The sequence below is a fragment of the Apteryx rowi genome, unplaced genomic scaffold, assembly GCF_003343035.1.
Source record: "Apteryx rowi isolate R43461 unplaced genomic scaffold, aptRow1 scaffold_474, whole genome shotgun sequence".
NCBI classification, from domain to species: domain Eukaryota; kingdom Metazoa; phylum Chordata; class Aves; order Apterygiformes; family Apterygidae; genus Apteryx; species Apteryx rowi.
The window spans coordinates 389,237-406,958 of NW_020450732.1; the positions used below are offsets into that span (position 1 = coordinate 389,237).

General features: G+C 34.8%; 1 protein-coding gene across 1 annotated transcript in view; it reads right to left on the bottom strand.

The window, feature by feature from the left end:
* LOC112972101 (CUB and sushi domain-containing protein 1) overlaps positions 1-17,722 on the bottom strand; it is a 579,349-nt gene that overhangs the window by 370,052 nt on the left and 191,575 nt on the right. The window contains exon 6 of the mRNA XM_026078182.1: positions 9,315-9,392. Within this exon, the coding sequence (XP_025933967.1) occupies positions 9,315-9,392 (78 nt within the window). The remainder of the gene's footprint in view (positions 1-9,314; positions 9,393-17,722) is intronic.

Below are 17,722 nucleotides of genomic sequence, written 5' to 3' on the forward strand. Positions count from 1 at the left end.
AACAGAGCTGTGCAGGGGAGTTAGGCCAATGAGGCTATAAAAAAGTATTAAGGTTTATATTTAAATTTCATGTGAACAGGCAATTTATGTAGAATTGTACTTTGCTAAAAGCAGGTTGCTGATTCTTATGTCTTTGACTTTGAAAATAACAGAATTCAATGTCATTTTATCCTACGGTATTAACATTCACTTTGGATACTCAGTAAAGTTCCATAATTGTATACGAAAATTATTTAATGGCAGTTTCAGTTTCCTAGATGGGTAACAATTCATTCCAACCATCCATAATTCAATCAGATTACATCTTGTTTTACATATTTTAATAGATGCTTTCTTCTGGTTATTTTACAAATTATATATGCAAATGTTGTATTAAATAATTGATGAAGCACCTTGTTTTGCTTGTAGCTACAAGTGATGCTTTTCTTCACAAATATATTTAGGCAGTAGTTCTCTTCACAGCAAGATTTTTGCATAATATTTTAAAAGATATTTAAGCTCCTGCCATGATGAAGGCTTATTTAGAAACACCAAGTATAATTTACTAACCTGATTTATGAAGCAATTTATACAATCTATTAAAATAGCGTTGTAGAATTTTATTACATAGTGATATTCATCGTTTTAGAGGAGTCTAAATTCTTTAACACTCGGGCAACTCTGTGTTATTACATTCTATGATAGAACAAAGTAAATCAGGGTAATTATCCCTTCTGCTTTATTAAAGCTTACTGTTAGGGGTTAATGTTGCAGTCATTTTTTCCTACTGCCAAATTTTACCCTRTAATACTCAGTAAAGGGAAATAGCATTTATCTCTTATTAGACATACAGTAAATGATGCAATGTTATGTGTTATTGTATTGAATTGTATTGTAATGAATATTATGTTATGTATTTATCTAAAATTGTATATATATGTATGTGTGTGTGTGTATTGCAAGGATACTTTTAATAATAAAGATTTCATGATCTGCCCCTTAACCTATTGCATAAAAGTGCCAATGTTTAAGTACTATTTCCGTCTTTTTTCTTTTCTTTTAAACTGAACATTTAGCATATGTTCAGTATTTCTGTAAAAAAGCCTTTTGAAATAAAATGGGATATTTACAGACACGCTAGGCTCAAATCTTCAGCCTATTGTTTCCTACCATGGTGATTAATACATCAGTAAGTTATAAGGTAGCTTTTCTCTCACTTATGGACAGGCCCAATATAAACACTAGCTTGAAAAGTGCTTTCCTTTTCAAGCTGCAAGATTTGGAAGAATGAAAAGCAGCTTTCATGCCTGACAGGGCTGGAGACTCTGTTACATTGGTGTATTCATTTAGGAAGTTTAGGACTGGGCACTCACAAATGTGACTGCTTTCAGCTTCTGCAAATTAACCTAGGACCATGCAACACACAAGCACAGGGCGACTTCCATTGAGAACACTAAGATCCTCAGAGAGGCACCAAACTCCTGTAGAAACTAATGGGAAAGAGGTTACTCCATACCGATCTAGCACATAACAATCGTACAGTTTTGATTCCTCCGGTGAATCTTAATCTCAAATTTCTGTTTTTACAAACCTATTGGTGAAGAGGTTTTAGGCAAAAAGTCTCTGTTTTCCTTATGTGAGAAGTGGAATATCTGACATTAAGCATAGCAGACCCTGAATAGATCTTCAGGAAAGGTCACGAAAGCACTATAGATGAATCCTGTCACTTTTCGTCATTGTGTTGCAATGTGTTATGAAGATTTCAAGAAAAAGCAGTTTTAAAAGAAAGTGGTATTTTTAAAAGGAAATCCTAAGATCCACAGTTAGAAATTACTATTTATAAAGGACACAAAGAAAATGTTACTAGAAAATACAACATGGCTGCATCTTCCTCCCAAACAGTTAAGTGTGCTATCCTTTTTTCCTCATTCTTTTTTTTTTCTGGTAGCAATAGCAAACTGATCATCGGTGTGTCAGTGCTGGGCAAACAAACCCCTGTAGGCTTGTTTAGAAAACTTATAAACAGTACTCTCTGCCTCAGGATGAAAAGCAAGCCTGAAAGCTGCCAGCATTTTGATATTTGCTTTACTTGTTTTAGTTGAAAGTGAAACCAGTCATGGAGATGGTGAGATTTATGTTATGTTTATTTCTCCAAACTGCTTTTAACTTAGCTCTTGCTTGAGGGTGTACATGCCTCAGGAATTTTATCAGATAAAATCTACTACTTGCTAGCAGGTTGATTTTTTTTTTTTTTAATCTCTAAGATCATTGTATTTTTTTTTTTTATTCATGCCTTACTTGCTTTATACCTTTTTATTATAATTTCATGTACTACTTTTTAAAATATTGATAGTGAAAAACAGACATGTAGAGAGCTCTTACGTACATAGGATCCAAAGCATGAGATCTTTTGATACAAAATCATCTATAGTCACTTGGGTGGCTTATTTCAAATCCTGCTTATCAGTAGTGATCAATCCCACCACTGATGCAATGTGGCTTTAATTAATTAAGGATATAGCATCAGATGCTATGTTTGATTACTGATCCTCTCTCTGTATTTTCCCTTCACCAAAGGGAAACCCTAAATATACATCCAGATGCTTTTGAAGAATATGTGCAGATGTCTACTAGTTACATTTTTTCCAATTACTGCAAACTTAAACCAAGATGTTAACCTGAAAAGCGCTTGTCCAGAATGGTCATTTCTTTCTTCAAGAAATCAATGAAATATATTTTTGGTTGTAAGTAATCATTACAAACATAAATTCATATTAGAGACTGGAGTGAAGAAGAATCTTAACAAGCTGCAAAAATTAAAACTCTTTTTTTTTATTTGAAAACCTCTCGACAATCACTAATCTTCTGCCTCTCTGCAGAACTACACTTTTACTTGATTGGGCGTTTGTCCTACATAAAAAACCTACAGCACAATGCATTTAACCATAGTGCATCCTTGAGTATAAAGGATTATATTATGTTCAAAGTTATATAAGGTTAGTGTGTAACTTTGACATAGCTTTGTTTTATTTTTGCTTTAAGTTAGAGGCTCTATAAGTTTTGTATTGAAACAAAAAGCATTGAGTACCCTGAGCTCCATGTACAATGTTTTTTGCTGATGCATAGGCATGCTGTAGAATTTCTACTACCTTCACAGCAAGAATCAGATGTAGATAGACAACTGTAACGATACAGTTCCTGAAAATAGTTACATTTATTCTATATAATTACAGGCTCATGTGAAATACAAATTTTGCAAGGGTTCCACTAAATTTAACACCTTTGGAAGGAATGGAGCTTGCAGTGAATGTTTAAATTGAACTTCATATAGGATATTTGAATGAAAGCTGTTAAAACAATGAATATTGAATAGTATTTCCTGACTCTTATTTGACCCAACATAGCACATGATACCCTGTGAAAATTCAACTTCAAAAAAAGAAATGGTCTTTTATTTGTTAAGATGCAATGCAATATAAGCACAGAGGAAAAAAGGTTTAAAGCTTGGGGTGCAATAACATCAAAATAAGAATAAAAACTGAAATTATTCCATTAAATATGCATTTTAAAAATAATAATATGGAGTTCTTACACGCTTTTTCATTCTTCCTACAATAATTGGCAAAAAATCCTAAAAATGAAATAAAAAATAAAAAGAATTTTTGGGAAAACAATAAGGAAGCTAATTTAAATATTAAACAGAAAAATAATAAATTGATAGTTATATCATGATAATCTTTAAATTTCATTACAAAAAAAGGTCATGAGCAATAATTTTATCGTTTGCAACTGTAGCAAGAAGATGACCTTGAGCTGTTGTCATATCAGTTTGTTAAGCTGATTGCATATTAACTTGCATATCAGTAAGTTTGCTATACATTTCTAAATATTGATCTTTTTAATATCTAAAAAGTCTTAAATAAATTGTTCTTTACTAGGAATAAGAATAAATAAGATAGAAAATTGTGCTATTAAGTGCAACTATTTAGTCCAATATTGTCCTAGGGAAATGGTTTTTCATTAACGTAAAAGCAAAACTTGTACTAGTCATTATCTTGCTTCTGTCAAAGTGCATTTATCAGTAGCAAAATATAATGAAGAAGAAACTGTCAGTTATTTAAAATGCAATGACTATATTGGTAAGAAACAAAATTCAATCCTAAAAACTTGCTGTGAACTCCTTTTTAACTTTATGTGATGTACTAAGCTATTTTTTCAAAGTTACCCAGCAGCAAAATAAATGACTGCTGTCATTCTTCCTTTCTTACACAGAATTAGCAATGTAATCCTGTTTTGGAATTAGTCACCGTAGTTTCAAYGGTATGTGCCATTAATTCACCTTAATGGGCTGCGACCAATCAATACTGAGTCTGTAAACTCATTTGTTCTTTGGCTCTACATGGTAAAAATCATTACCTTAAAATAACTCTTTTTTTTTTTTTTCATCTGCAGGTAAAGAACTGTTTGGATAAACTCTGTAGCTAAGCTGTCAAAGGATGTATTAATATATCCAAAAACCCATTCCAAAACCATGATTTTTAAAATATTTCCAATGGCTTTTTTTCAATATTCTGAAATATATTTTCAAATAATACTACAAAAGTCTGAAATTGCTTCAGTGAAGTTTAAGAGGTTTTTACTCAGTGACAATGTACAATAGCTCGCTTTGCAAGAATACGTTAATTTGCAGATTATACATTTTGCACAGACAAGGCTAAGTCACTCAGTAATTAATATTTACTACAAATCTTTAACATCATTCAATACAATCAACATGTTTTTAAAGAATCGCTTAGGCTTCACCTGTTAATCTTTGTTGCTTTTCCTGAATGTGGAAATTCCCTGCAGTTGGCTGTGTCACATGGCTCAAGCCAGTATCTTGCATTTTGGCAAGAACAAACTTGGGAAATCAGCTAACCCACACCTCTGTTCTCACTACTGCTTAGCCTTTCTAATCCGACTGCACTTGCAGATTTGCATGCACCACATAAGCCTTATGAGTATTTCCCTGTTTCACATGATATAATGGGTCTCACCTCACTGAACATCCCTGGCGTTACAGGGAGCTTGCTGCAGTAGTGTGCTCTGTCTGTTCTTCTGCTGGTAAGGAGGCATGGAGAAGGCTTCCCTCCTCAGGCTGATCAGGACGCCAAAGCATTCACAGAGGCACTGGGTGGCAAGGTGGCAAGTACAGCCCTGCCTTCTCTATGTTCCATAGCTTGGTGTCCAGAAGAAAGCCCTGCACTCACTCATTATTCTCTGCATTTGGAATGACCAAGAGTGACTGCCTGGTATGAATCAGAGGYTAGACTTGAAAAGATTAACCATCAGGGTCTCCTTCTTGCCTAGAAAATAAGCCTTCTTTTATAAGGACTATGGTCACCTAACAATGGTCTGTCTTCATGGTCAACTTTATTAGGGATCCTTCTCCTCCTTTCTCCTGTACATCTCCTCCTTCTCTCGGATGTACAAGATGCTCCCTGTACAACCTCTCTACTGTAGATCCTTTGCCTGTATGTTTAGAGGTGATAATTATCCTCTGACAGAGTTTCCGGGCAGGAATATTGCTAGTGCAAGAACTAGCGATCAGATAAAATTTGTATCTAACCAGTCACAATGCAAACTATAGTCATAGTGGTTTTAGAAGAAGGACACAACCATTGGGGACGCAAAGTTTGTAGGCTTATTCCATGTTAGAATAAGAAAGAGTGACGACAGCAAGAGAGATCAAACACCTTCCTTCRAGAATATTACCCATTTATGTAAAAAAAATTAAGGTCACTCAAGTGAGTAGATTGATCCAGCAATTAAATGGATGGCCCCCCAAACCAGCAGTAGAATTTGTTTTCCTCAAGCAGATTCATAAACTAAAACTCTCTCCTTACTCCTCTTCACATGACTAAGACAAAATTCGCTTGACATTGCATTTGGTCAGTGTTTGTGGCAGCTCCAGCACTAACGAGGACCAGCTATCAGAAAGCATCCACTGGAGCTGTCTGTCCATTTATTTGCTCCCAGTTTACTGTTCCAAAAACTGCCAGTCCCAGTACTTAARCCCCCAGTAGGCCAGCTTACACTTTGGATAAACCAGGACCTCATTTTAATTCAAATATCTTTCCCATCCTTTTTCCATTTCCTTGCCTAGATTATTCATGGTCCAGCTGCAGCTGGCGCACTGCTGAAGGATACTGGCTGGCAGGAGCATTCTGGCAACAGACTGACTTGATGTGTTTCCTTCAGGTGTGTTCAGGAGAAAAACAAAAACAAATCAAAACCCTGCTGTTCATTCCCTGGGGAGGGGCACATGATATAATGGCTTTTTTCCCACAGTAAATCTACTGAGGCTCTTGTATCCCAAAGCCACACTTCGTTACCTGACTGTTTATAAAGGATGGCAGAGCAGTTGAAAGCAAGCACTAGGAATGCAGCTGAGTCCAGGAGAGGAGGAGTGAGATACGACTGCATGTGACTGAAATACTGTTCTGCATCCCACAAGGGATAATCAGTGTGCTGGTGACATTCTGTGCCTAAATCCTAACCGAGCTGTGCCACTGGGAAATGGTTCCTGCAGCTGCTCTCAGACTGTGCTTGGGAGGAAGAGCTACAGGAAACAAGCAGGTCTTGGTGCTTGAAGGACACACAGGCAGACTGGGTCTGCTTTTTCGGGGCCACACCATGCTCGGTCCCTCCTCAACTCTCTCGAGATGAACAAACTAGCTATCACAAATCTGCTTCTATGTGACAGAGCTAGTATGAAGAGTTTAGGCATTAGATGCTTTCAAGAATTGTACCCCGTCAAGTCTAAAAGGTTAAACATTAAGCATAAAGAAGTCAGCCTTACTTATTTATGTATTTATTTTCATTGAATCAATCAAATTTCATTATTGATTTAATCATAACAGTCCAGTAGTCAGTACTTTTTAAAGTCTCACACTTATCTTTCTAGTATAGCAACCTATTATATCAATAGTAAAATCTACAATATATTACTTTGTACTGCTTCTCTGTTCAGCAAAGCAGTAAGCTGGTCACAAAAATTACCAGGAATTAAATTACTGTTATATTCTCCAATTCAGAGAAGGATGGCAAGAAACCATCAGCTTCTGCTGTTTTTTTGTCCAGCTTACTATAGCGAATTATGAATTGTTGCATCTGTACTGATTTGGGAGCAAAGCAAACGTCTGTGTCTGCAGAGCCACTCACCTGTGGGTGTGATCACCGCACACTCTGTCACCTAGTCCATTTCCCAAGCCTGCCTCAGAAAAGGGCTTCCAGGATTTCCACACATAGTCTATCTCCAAGTATATCTCAGAGCAGGCACCTCAAGCCACTAGGTGTGTTTAGGAAAAATAAAAGGGGAATCCAACAGAAATGGCAATTGGAAAGGGAACATTTGCAGCTTCACTTACTGCACACCAAAAAGTCTGATCTCTGTGGAGCCAGCAACGTCACTGAAAAGACCTGCAGCTTGCATAGTTATAGCGCTCTATTCATGACGGTCTAAGGACGTAAGCAAGACAAGTTTGTTTGGGGAAGTATTATCTTTTATTAGACTACTTACAAAATAAAAAAAAGAAAGACAAGCTTTCAAAAACACAAATGCTTCCTCATACAGGTGAAGAAAAAACTGTGTCTAGTCGTCTAACCACATATAGACAAAGGACTTCACCCAGGCATTTCCTTTCCCTGCCAATATATCAGAATGAACATCCAGAGCATCTTCAAAAGARGGAAAGAAAAATTTTTCCCAAGACAATCTGTGTTAAGATAGTAAAATATAGCCTTTTAAAATGTCAGTTTCAGTAAGCAAATAAAAATAAAAAGAACGTGTTATAAAAGTGTTCCAACACTTTTACACAAACTAATATATAGAACTCCAACTCAAATTCTTTTACTGGCCACTACAGGGGAGATTTTCAATAAATGTGTTAGATTTCCTAATGTTTTATTTCAGTGTTAAAAATGTGAATAAGGTAATACTCCTCTTACAGTATTTACCATGCCTGTATTCACATTCTATCTGCCACTCAAAAAGGAGAAGTAAGCTTTCTAGTTTTATATACAGAGAATATTGAAAAGATCTAGCACACAAAAATGGAAATAGTCATTCATCTTTAATTTACTTGCTTAGATATTTGCTAATTGGAATGAGTCGGTAATATCCATTCTTATCAGTCCTCCGAAGTTGAATTCATAATTACTTTTTCATCTGTGCTATTATTGGTTTAAAAAAAATGGTTAAATGCTAAGAGTTTGCATCAGAAAGAGTAGCAAAATATACTTTAATCTAAATGTGTGTGTTTTAATCTTATCATTTTTTATAAGTTTCACATAGGTGAAACTAATGGTAATGACGCACATTTTAGTTTTATGTTGTAAAAGCAGATATGAGATATAGCTTTACAAGTAAAAACACATAGGAAAAAAATACAAAAGACATATTTGAAGTAAACAGCAGACTGCCTGATACTAATTTTTCCATAGCCTGTCTTACTTTCACTTTCTGTAATTAAACGTGGTGTCTGACAGCATGTGCTCTGAGACTGTAAGCAAAGATCACACAGCTCCCAGAAGTAACTTATAAATAAGAAATAACCACCCATTCAGATACCAGCACCAAAGAGATGGATCAACTTTTTCTGCTGCGCCTTGCACAAGAAGCACCTTTTGAGTGCCATACCAGCAATGTACAATATTTAAAACAGACAATTTCCACCCTCAGACTACATATGGGGAAAAAGGTGTAGAGGGACTAAATAGATGCCTTCCCAGAGCACATTCAACACGCACAAAGAAAAGGTGACGCTGTGGTCTCTGATCTCTTGTCACAAAGACAGACAGGGTGGCAAGGAGGGGGCAAGAATTAGAGAGCTGTGATATTAACCGAGGGAAAGAAAAAATATAAGAAAGTGTAAACCTTGATTCAGAGATGGATAAGATACCTTTAACTGCCCCCCAGTACTGATCTGATAAAGCCCATATGGCACTATATTGTGTGGAGTTGCTAGCTTGAGTCTGCATTAGTTTTGCATCTCTGAACTCTAAACGTTCTGATATGTAAAAAGGATTATTTATTTATTTATTTATTTTTATTTTTTATTTTTATTCTACAGACTCATATTTTTCAGACATTACAACACCATATTCTGCTTTCTGCCCCCTCAGTGTTGTTACCAGCAGAGTTCTATAAACAGTGACAGTTGAAACTATAATGACCATTTTATGACCATTGCTTCCCAGCATTTCAAGTTTTTCTTTCTCTCTGATCTGTATGCATGTTAAGACTCAGGAAGATATATGCAGTCACTCTAAAGATAATGGTATAAACAACTTACAGACAGAATTCTTGTGGTTACTGTCTTTGTTGGGCAACATCTTGACTCCTCTTGATTTCAGTTCAATTGCTTTTTTCACTGGGAAAACAAGCAAACAAAAAGAAGATAATTTATTATTAAACAATGTAGAGAAGAAAATGTAGCAGCCAAATCACATGCATTATAACAATATAAAGCAACATAGGAGTCCTACAAACACATCAAAATAATTGCAATCTCTATGACAATTGAAATAATTTTTTGCAAAAACATAATGATTTATTATATTTCAGAAGAAGCTGAGCTCTTTAATTGAGATTATCTACATTTGCAATATTTTGAATTTAAGGTTCCTTAGGGTCAAGCAAAACAAAAATCTGTCCTAATTACTTGTATTGATTTCCTATCTTTACACTGCATAAGGCAAAATTTTAAACATTTTTACAACCTATTTCTTATTTAAAATGTACGGTACATTATATATATGTATCTGAGGACCACAAACTTTAAACATGATATTTACAAAATGGTTTTTATTTGATCCATTCTTCAGTAGTAGAAATGTTTTTACCTCAGTTTCCTAAAGGGATTAATGTCATGTGATCACACGGTGTTAGGTTCTTTCATTTACTTAACCTGTTTTGAATCTACAAGGCAATTTCAATGGAAATTAGAAAGACGGTAAGAGCTCTCAAAGRTACGAAGTTTTGTGAGAGAGAACAGATCCATGAGAGGTTTAATAACTGTTTTTTTAATGTTTCTTTTCTCTTTAGAGAGCTAAACAGAGTGATCTCAGAAACAAAGAAGGAAGGAACTAATACCGTTGTGTGCTAGGGAACATATGGGGTAGAATTAGAATTACAATGTTAGGAGAAACACATAAAAATATAAGAAGAGTTAATCAGAAATTCATTAGTTAGGCAGCTTGGGAACAATCTGATCAATTAAAAATAAAATCAGATATATACAAAAGAAATATGCAACAAACCTAAACAATTGTGCAAAAACAATAGCAGTAGCAAAATAGCTTAATAACTGACTCTGACTGTGTATCAGAATGCTAAAGACATCCTGATGCATGTCAATAATGAAAAAACACAAAAAAGTAAGTCCTGGATTCATAGTAATTTTTTTCTAGAGCTTGTAGTATTTGATAATCTTAAAATGCAAACACTCAACCTAGATACAAACATAAACAAAAATCAACTCAAGCACTTCTAAAACAGCAATAATTTGTATCATGTACCATATAAATATGCAAATTAATACAACCAATCATCAGTTATACTTGTTGTCAATGTATGGCATATATTTTATGTTTGCTATAATATATACTAATCTGTATGCAAATACTTGTAAGTAGTAAAGTGGTAGGAAGAACAAGTTAACATTTCTTTAAATATCACATTAAAAATTGTGATTTCATTTTATTTGTTTCTTTTTTGGATTTTTGCTGCTTTTGCAAACTCAAAGTGAAGCTGACTTAAGTGTTGAAATTGTTTGGGCAAGCACTGCAAAAAGTATTTTTTGTTCTATATATGCTGTGAAATGTTAGGCAGTGCCGACATTTATGCTTAAACCTGGAAAACAGATGTTCAAATGTTGAAAGATGTTTGAAAAAACACTGTAGCCACATGGGATGAAATAGATTTGATAGCAGTGTGCCATTTTCCTTTAAGTCAAGAGTATATTATGTGGAAACATCGTTGCTTACAGACAATAATGCTAATCTTCTAAAAAATAAATAATAAATAACAAAACATAGGTATCTGTGTTTTCTGGAAGGGTAAGCCTCTTGCATAGAGTTTTCTTAGGATTACTTTCTAGGACTTAGGCACATTTTCCTCAAGTTCAGTCTTCCATTCTGTTTTCTTAGACTACATAACCAGTCTGTTCAAATGATATGGACAGCACAAGTCATGTACCTGAATAGCCGGGATATTTCCTGGGGTTGTGGTCCATCCTGCAGCACAAGTTCCACGTTTCATCAATATCTGTCTCACGTAAAAGACGTAAGCAGGAGGATCTTGGAGGATACAACCCCTACATTGCTTACATTCATGGATGAGTGGTATAATCCTTGAGTCACTCATTATGCAGTAGATAGAGAAAAAGAAGTACTGTCTCCTCCTCTTTGTCCTGTGACCATATTTTAGGACGAAAGTGGCAATAACCACTCAGATTCCTGTGGGACTCACTCCTGGAGGTATTAGAAATGATCAGAGCATGCTTCTCAGGAATGGGAAAAATGATCCCTATAAGCTTTAGTTTGAAATTCAGTGGATAAAAATTGAAACAAGAACAGTTCTGACTTCATATATGACAGACTTTTTCACTATTAGGATAGTTGAGCAGTGAAACAGGTTTCCCAGATGTGTTCTGCAGTCTCCTTTGGAGGTTTTTCACATACCAAGAAAAAGGGATTCTGTACCTCTCTGAAAAACCATTAGATGTGGGATTCACCATACTTAAGATCAGTCATTTAAAGTGTAGGTTCTGTGAAAAGAAATAGCTACCTCGAGGGGGCAATTCATCCCCTCATGAGATAGGCACAATGAATCATCCTCTGAAGGGGCCTTTTTCTCTCCATGAAATGTAGCAGAAACATACACCACTGGCTGCAGCTGGATTCCTACAGTTTAGACAGTAACATTAGGTGACAGGAGCTTTTAAGTCTGGAGAACTTTAACAGCCAAATTTGGGTATGTCTGAGCCTTTGGGCCCATGAGGTTAAATGGCAGTTATTTTTTTAATTGAATTAAGCAGGTACAGTCTGTAAAATATGATCTGTTCACCACTTGAAAGAGAAATTGATACTGCTGTACGCTCTGGCTTGAATGAACAAGTTCAACTCCTAACATAAAAAAAAAATCTAAATCACACTTTTGATAACCATTTAAATCCCATTTGAATACCTCTTCTGAGGTGCCAAAGTTACAATATTAAGGCATTTTTTCCTACTTCTTGATTGCTCTTTCATTGAAAAGATTTTCCTACTGGCAAAGATGATTTGCCATTTAATAGCACAAAAAGAAGAATGGGTTAAAGTTAATAATGTCAAATATAAGCAGCACTTTCTGCCTTTTAAATTACTGCTTTTTAAGAATGTGCATAACTTTCTGCTATCTTCTCGAAGATTTATTTAGGCTAAATGAATTTAATTCACTTTGTTTTTTTTCTGAGAGTCATGCCCTCAAGACTCTTTAGGAGATGGGAGATCCATCTTTTAATCTCTTCTAGCACCACTAGTTCAGTGAGGACATCAGAGCTGAGCACTGGAAGTCCAAGACAATCTCATCAGTCTAGTGGAAAGCATCTGCAGAATTCCTTAACTTTAGACTATAGCTAAAATAAACCCAGCCATGAAGAGAATATATGCCCGGTATTCTTTGAATGGATAATAAAATTTAAAGGAAATTTTGAATTTGCAAGGATTCTTTGTAAACAGGCAAACCTATTATGTTTTCTATTAAGCTCTTAAGTTTCTAATATATTTGAATCTGTGAAAAGAAAATACATTTTACCTCAGGCACAATTATCTTGCTGAGCTGATTATGACAATTTAGCAGAAAGTATGTTCTGAGAAATGATGAACCACTGAATAAAATTTCAACTGTTGGTTACAGTCAGGAGGACAACAATTGGATATGTTAAAATAAAACTAACTGAGACATTAGAAAAGCAGTCCCTATGAGGTTTTACCGGAAGAGCATTATTTTCTAATTTACTTACAAATAAACAAAAAACAAAAAAAACCCAACAAAAACTGTAGAAAAGGAGGAGAAGGTCACCTCCAGTCATAGAGATTTCTGTGTATATATTTATATATATTATAGGTATATATTGCATTCAGATTCGGTGTTTATGAGAATCAAATTTAAGTACACCCACAAAATTAGTAAACAATATTTTAAAATTTTGAGTATTTTAAAATAATAATGGAGTTATCTACATCCATATCTGAAAAGAAGATGGTCTAAGACATCTGAGGTCTGCTGCCACTCTGCTATTGAAATGGTTTTTCCAGAAAGCTAACTCTCCTTTGTATTTTCTTTTCCCAAGGCATTTAAAGTATCAAATATAACTGCTAAATAATCTATGTTCATTAAAGAGAAGAAGTTAAGATAAAAACACCAAGAATCTTACATATTTAAAACATTTGCATATGTTTGGGTCAGCAGGACCTAATATTGTTGAGAATGTTCAGAGAAGAAATGAGTTTAAGAAAAATATTCAAAAATAACTAAGTTCTGATAAATTTCAATAAGAAGTTTTGTGTACAGACTGTGGTCTGAAGAACTGCAGAAAGACCTTGCATGACCCATTGACCAGGTAATGAAATGGCAAACAAAATTCAGAGTAGATAAAAGTAGTGATAAATGTTAGAAAGAACAGTCCTATTTTCACACCTAAAATGATGGAGACTGAGCTGATCATCACTACTCAGAAATAAAGCCTAGAATTTAGGAAAGGTATGCTCTGTAGGGTTCAAAAAAGGAAATCTGATGTTAGAAATTGTCAGGAAAAGATTAAAGCGCAAGACTAAAATTGTTACATCACTGTATAAATTTGTAGTTCACCATACACCTTGACAATTGTGTGCATTTCTGGTCCCTGCATGGACCAGAAGAGGCTCTAGAAGGCTGTAACGGAATGGGGAGAAGGACCCAGGAAGGGTGATGGGGTAATAGGGGTTCCCAAGGTATTCGATGCTCCCTTCTGAGGGACAACTGAGTATGCTAGGACTCTTCAGCCTTGGAAAGCAATGGCTTGCGGGGAACGGGGGGAGTTGTAAAAGAGGATCAAGAGTGTCATCAAGAGATTGCWCAGGGGCTGAGCGTTCACTGTCTTGTTCACTCTAAGAGCTTGGGGCCAACGAATGAAGCTAACACGAGCAAGGCTTCAAACTAGTAAAGGGAGGTGATTCTTCATACAACAAGTAAAAGATGTGTGAAACTCTGCCAAAAGACATTGACAAATGTAGATGCAAGAAGTTTATAAAGTTTCAAAGAATGACTCAACARGTGCTTGGAAGAGAGCCCTACGGAGGGTTACTAAACAGACAGACTACATCAGGTTCAGGAGATTCCTGCAGCTAAAAATATCTGGAGACAGGAGATGTATTATCAGGAAAATATCACCAGTTTTTTCCCTGTTCTTACTTTTCTGCAGGCATCTACTCCAGGCCGCTTTGGAGACAGGCACTGGCCTAGACAAATACTTTGTCTGAATGTTTGTGGCTATTCTTATGTTCTTATTTTGTCTTTGTGGATTGAAGAAATAGGCCAAAATTCATTCACCAGATAAATCTCATCTTTTTAGGACAAAGGGATGACTCTTCTTTGAGTTCACATTACTTTAGCAGACTATGATCCTTTCCTTTAGACATTGCTAAAAACCTAATATATATACCTCTGCTGTATATGGAAGATGACCTTTTTTGAAAACTCAGCCTGTATTTGCAGAGGCAGTAGCTGTGTGTAGCCTTGGTGAATGCTGTCTCTCAGGGCAGGAGTCCAGGACCTCCAACAGAACATGGATATTGCTCAGTTTGAATTCTCCTCAGGCCTGGAGCTCTTGGTGATGGCCGCCTGTGTGCTCAAAGACATGCTATGTGCTGCCCACGGCAGTACTAGCCTCTCAGCACAGCTCAGTGCTTTTGTAAGCTAGCGGCTTGGATAGTCAGACTATGGCCAGTTCCATGTAAACTGGAAATCTATGGTTTGCTTTCATGTCTTTCCTGAAATATCAGGGGTATATGATACTCAGTGTTGTTTTATATTACAATCAAAATGGTATAAATATCAAATTTTATATTAATTGTTAGATTACTTAGAACAGGAGTAGTGTAAGATTTTGTTTATCATTCGGTAAGATCACAGTTTTGTTCTAAAATAGTTCCAATATATTTTGAGGCATATGCACCTTACAGTGAAAGGTGCCAGATTCTAATTTCAGTTATACCTATGTAGATATGGGGGGATACATCTTCTTTATACAATATTTATATATGCCAAACCCTGATTTGTTATGAAAAATGACTTAGTTAATTAAAATCAGTTATGATTTTATACAATTTTACAATTTTTGCTTTGAAAACAAAAGAGTATATAGCATAGTCTAAGCATTACAATGCCTTTTTAGCTCAAAGAAAAATATTCATTACATATTTGATCTTTTAATATAAATATAATACAAAGAGTTGTTTAAACAAAATGTTCTTCTTTCCTCCTTTAATCAGCTATGTAACTGTATATCAGAAGTACTGCAAAAAGAAGAGGAACTTCTACTGTTTCTATATTCTGTTTCAGTTAGTCCGCTACTACAACGAGATTTAAAGAACTCAGTGAGTTTAAATCATTAGAAAGAAGATTTAGAGGAGCATTGCTTATGTTCAGAAGAGATTGTGATGTATTATGACCTCAAAAATCTATCATTTGATATATTTTCATTAAGTCTGAGCAAATAAACATAGTTGTCTTTTTCTTCTGCTTTGTCTCAGAGAACCAGATATACAAAAATGTTAACATTTATATATTTATATATTTCTAGTATATATTCTTTTAGAAAGAATACAAAATATTAAACTCTACTTAATACACAAACACCCATGTATCATAAAATGTTACGACAGTTTTGAATATGTTATTTTTGAAAGTGAAAACAGTCACTGATAATATCAACTTTATCTTCTGGAGCCATAAGTCACTTCAGAATATTATGCTTTCTCTATATTCCTACTTCTCTGTCATTCAAAAGCAGGATGTTCTACATTTTTTTTCGGCTTACATTAATTTGTAAGAGTGAGTAACTCACAAAAGAATTGCTCTACTGATGCTACTATTATAAAAGCATATTATACACAGCAGCTCATTACAGCAGGGATGGCTTTCTACAATTCGTATAACAATGATTGTTCTAAAATTATTTTTATTTTCCCCAGTTTTGTTTTCAAGGCCTGTTCTTTGAAAACTGCCCTTCCAATCTCAGGAGCATTTCAAAATGCTCTACCACTTGCTCTACTGCTGAASAGAAGTAAATCTGAAGGTTTGATTTTTTGCATTAGTTTTACACAGTTTTCTTAACAATTACGCATGGATAAATAAAAGCTCTAAGCAGTTAGTCTTTCAGATATGCTCTGCACATATATCATTTTTACATACATATATTTCACTCATGCAAATAGCTATACAAAGCACAAAGTAACTGAGAATCAGGCTTTGTGGATGTAAGCCATTCTGAAAGCACTACCCTAACAATTTATAACTTTAAACCAAAATGGCTATATGTAATTTTTTTGTATATATTTGTTTTGTTTTACCTTTCCAAAAGTAATGCCAATATTTAAATATTAATATCTGATAACTCTTTTTAATTCTTCCAGAATCTGTTTAGTTAATTGGTTGAAGTGTTAAACTACATTTTGGAGCAAGATGTTTCATCTGCATTTGTTGTGTAATTTGGAGAAGACAAAATAGACTTTTTTCATTGCACACCTCATCACCACATGCACCTTGAAAATGGTGATGACCTATATGAAATCTAGAAAAAGTTTAGTGCTGCTAGAATTCTCAAGTTATTCAATGTATTTACAATTAAAATTTTTCTCTGACACTGGAAGGTGCTTCTGGATGAATCAGTGATTAAAAACAAAAGTAACTTGCAAGCTAGCAAAAATATTTTTAACATCTGCAAGTTCTTCAAATATAATTTCAAGGGAAGAAATCCAGTTTTCTGTGAAAGCTATTAACAATTATGAAGTGCTTCTTACTGTGGGTTATTGTGTTCTTGCATTCTATGGAGCAATTAATTCTTATTTGAACTTATATTTGAAAATACACTGGGAGAGATCCTGCAGAGTGCTGACGGCAGTGTGTCCTCTCAAATTTACAAGAGATTTTGAATTTCCTCAGGGAATGTTGCCTGCTGGGACCATAATGAAAACCTTTATAATGTGTTTGTCTTTACTTCCATCATGGTAAAAATTTGTGCTAACTCAAATAAAATACTCAATAAAGATAAAAAAAAAATCAAACTGGAAATAAAATATCAATATAAAAACCTTTTTAAAAAAGATTATAATACACTGTTACATATACTTCCTACATATTCAGAAATTTACACTGAAATGTGAAAATAACTGGAAAAGAAACTGAACTCAAATTATCCAAAGAAATGTCTCTTTTTTTAATAAAAGCTATCCCCTGGATAAATCAAGCAATAGCCCCAAAGCAAATAAACTCAGAAGTGCTTTGAGTATGAATGACATTTGAAAACAAAAATTTCTGCAGAACATTGTCATTTCCAGTGAGTTCCCAGAGGAAATTACAGCAGCTTCCCACTGACTCCTGTCCCTTTTTAATATCTACATTTAAAAGGAGTTTCTGAAGTCTGATGCTCTTTGCTGCTGACTTGGTGAGCTCAGACAC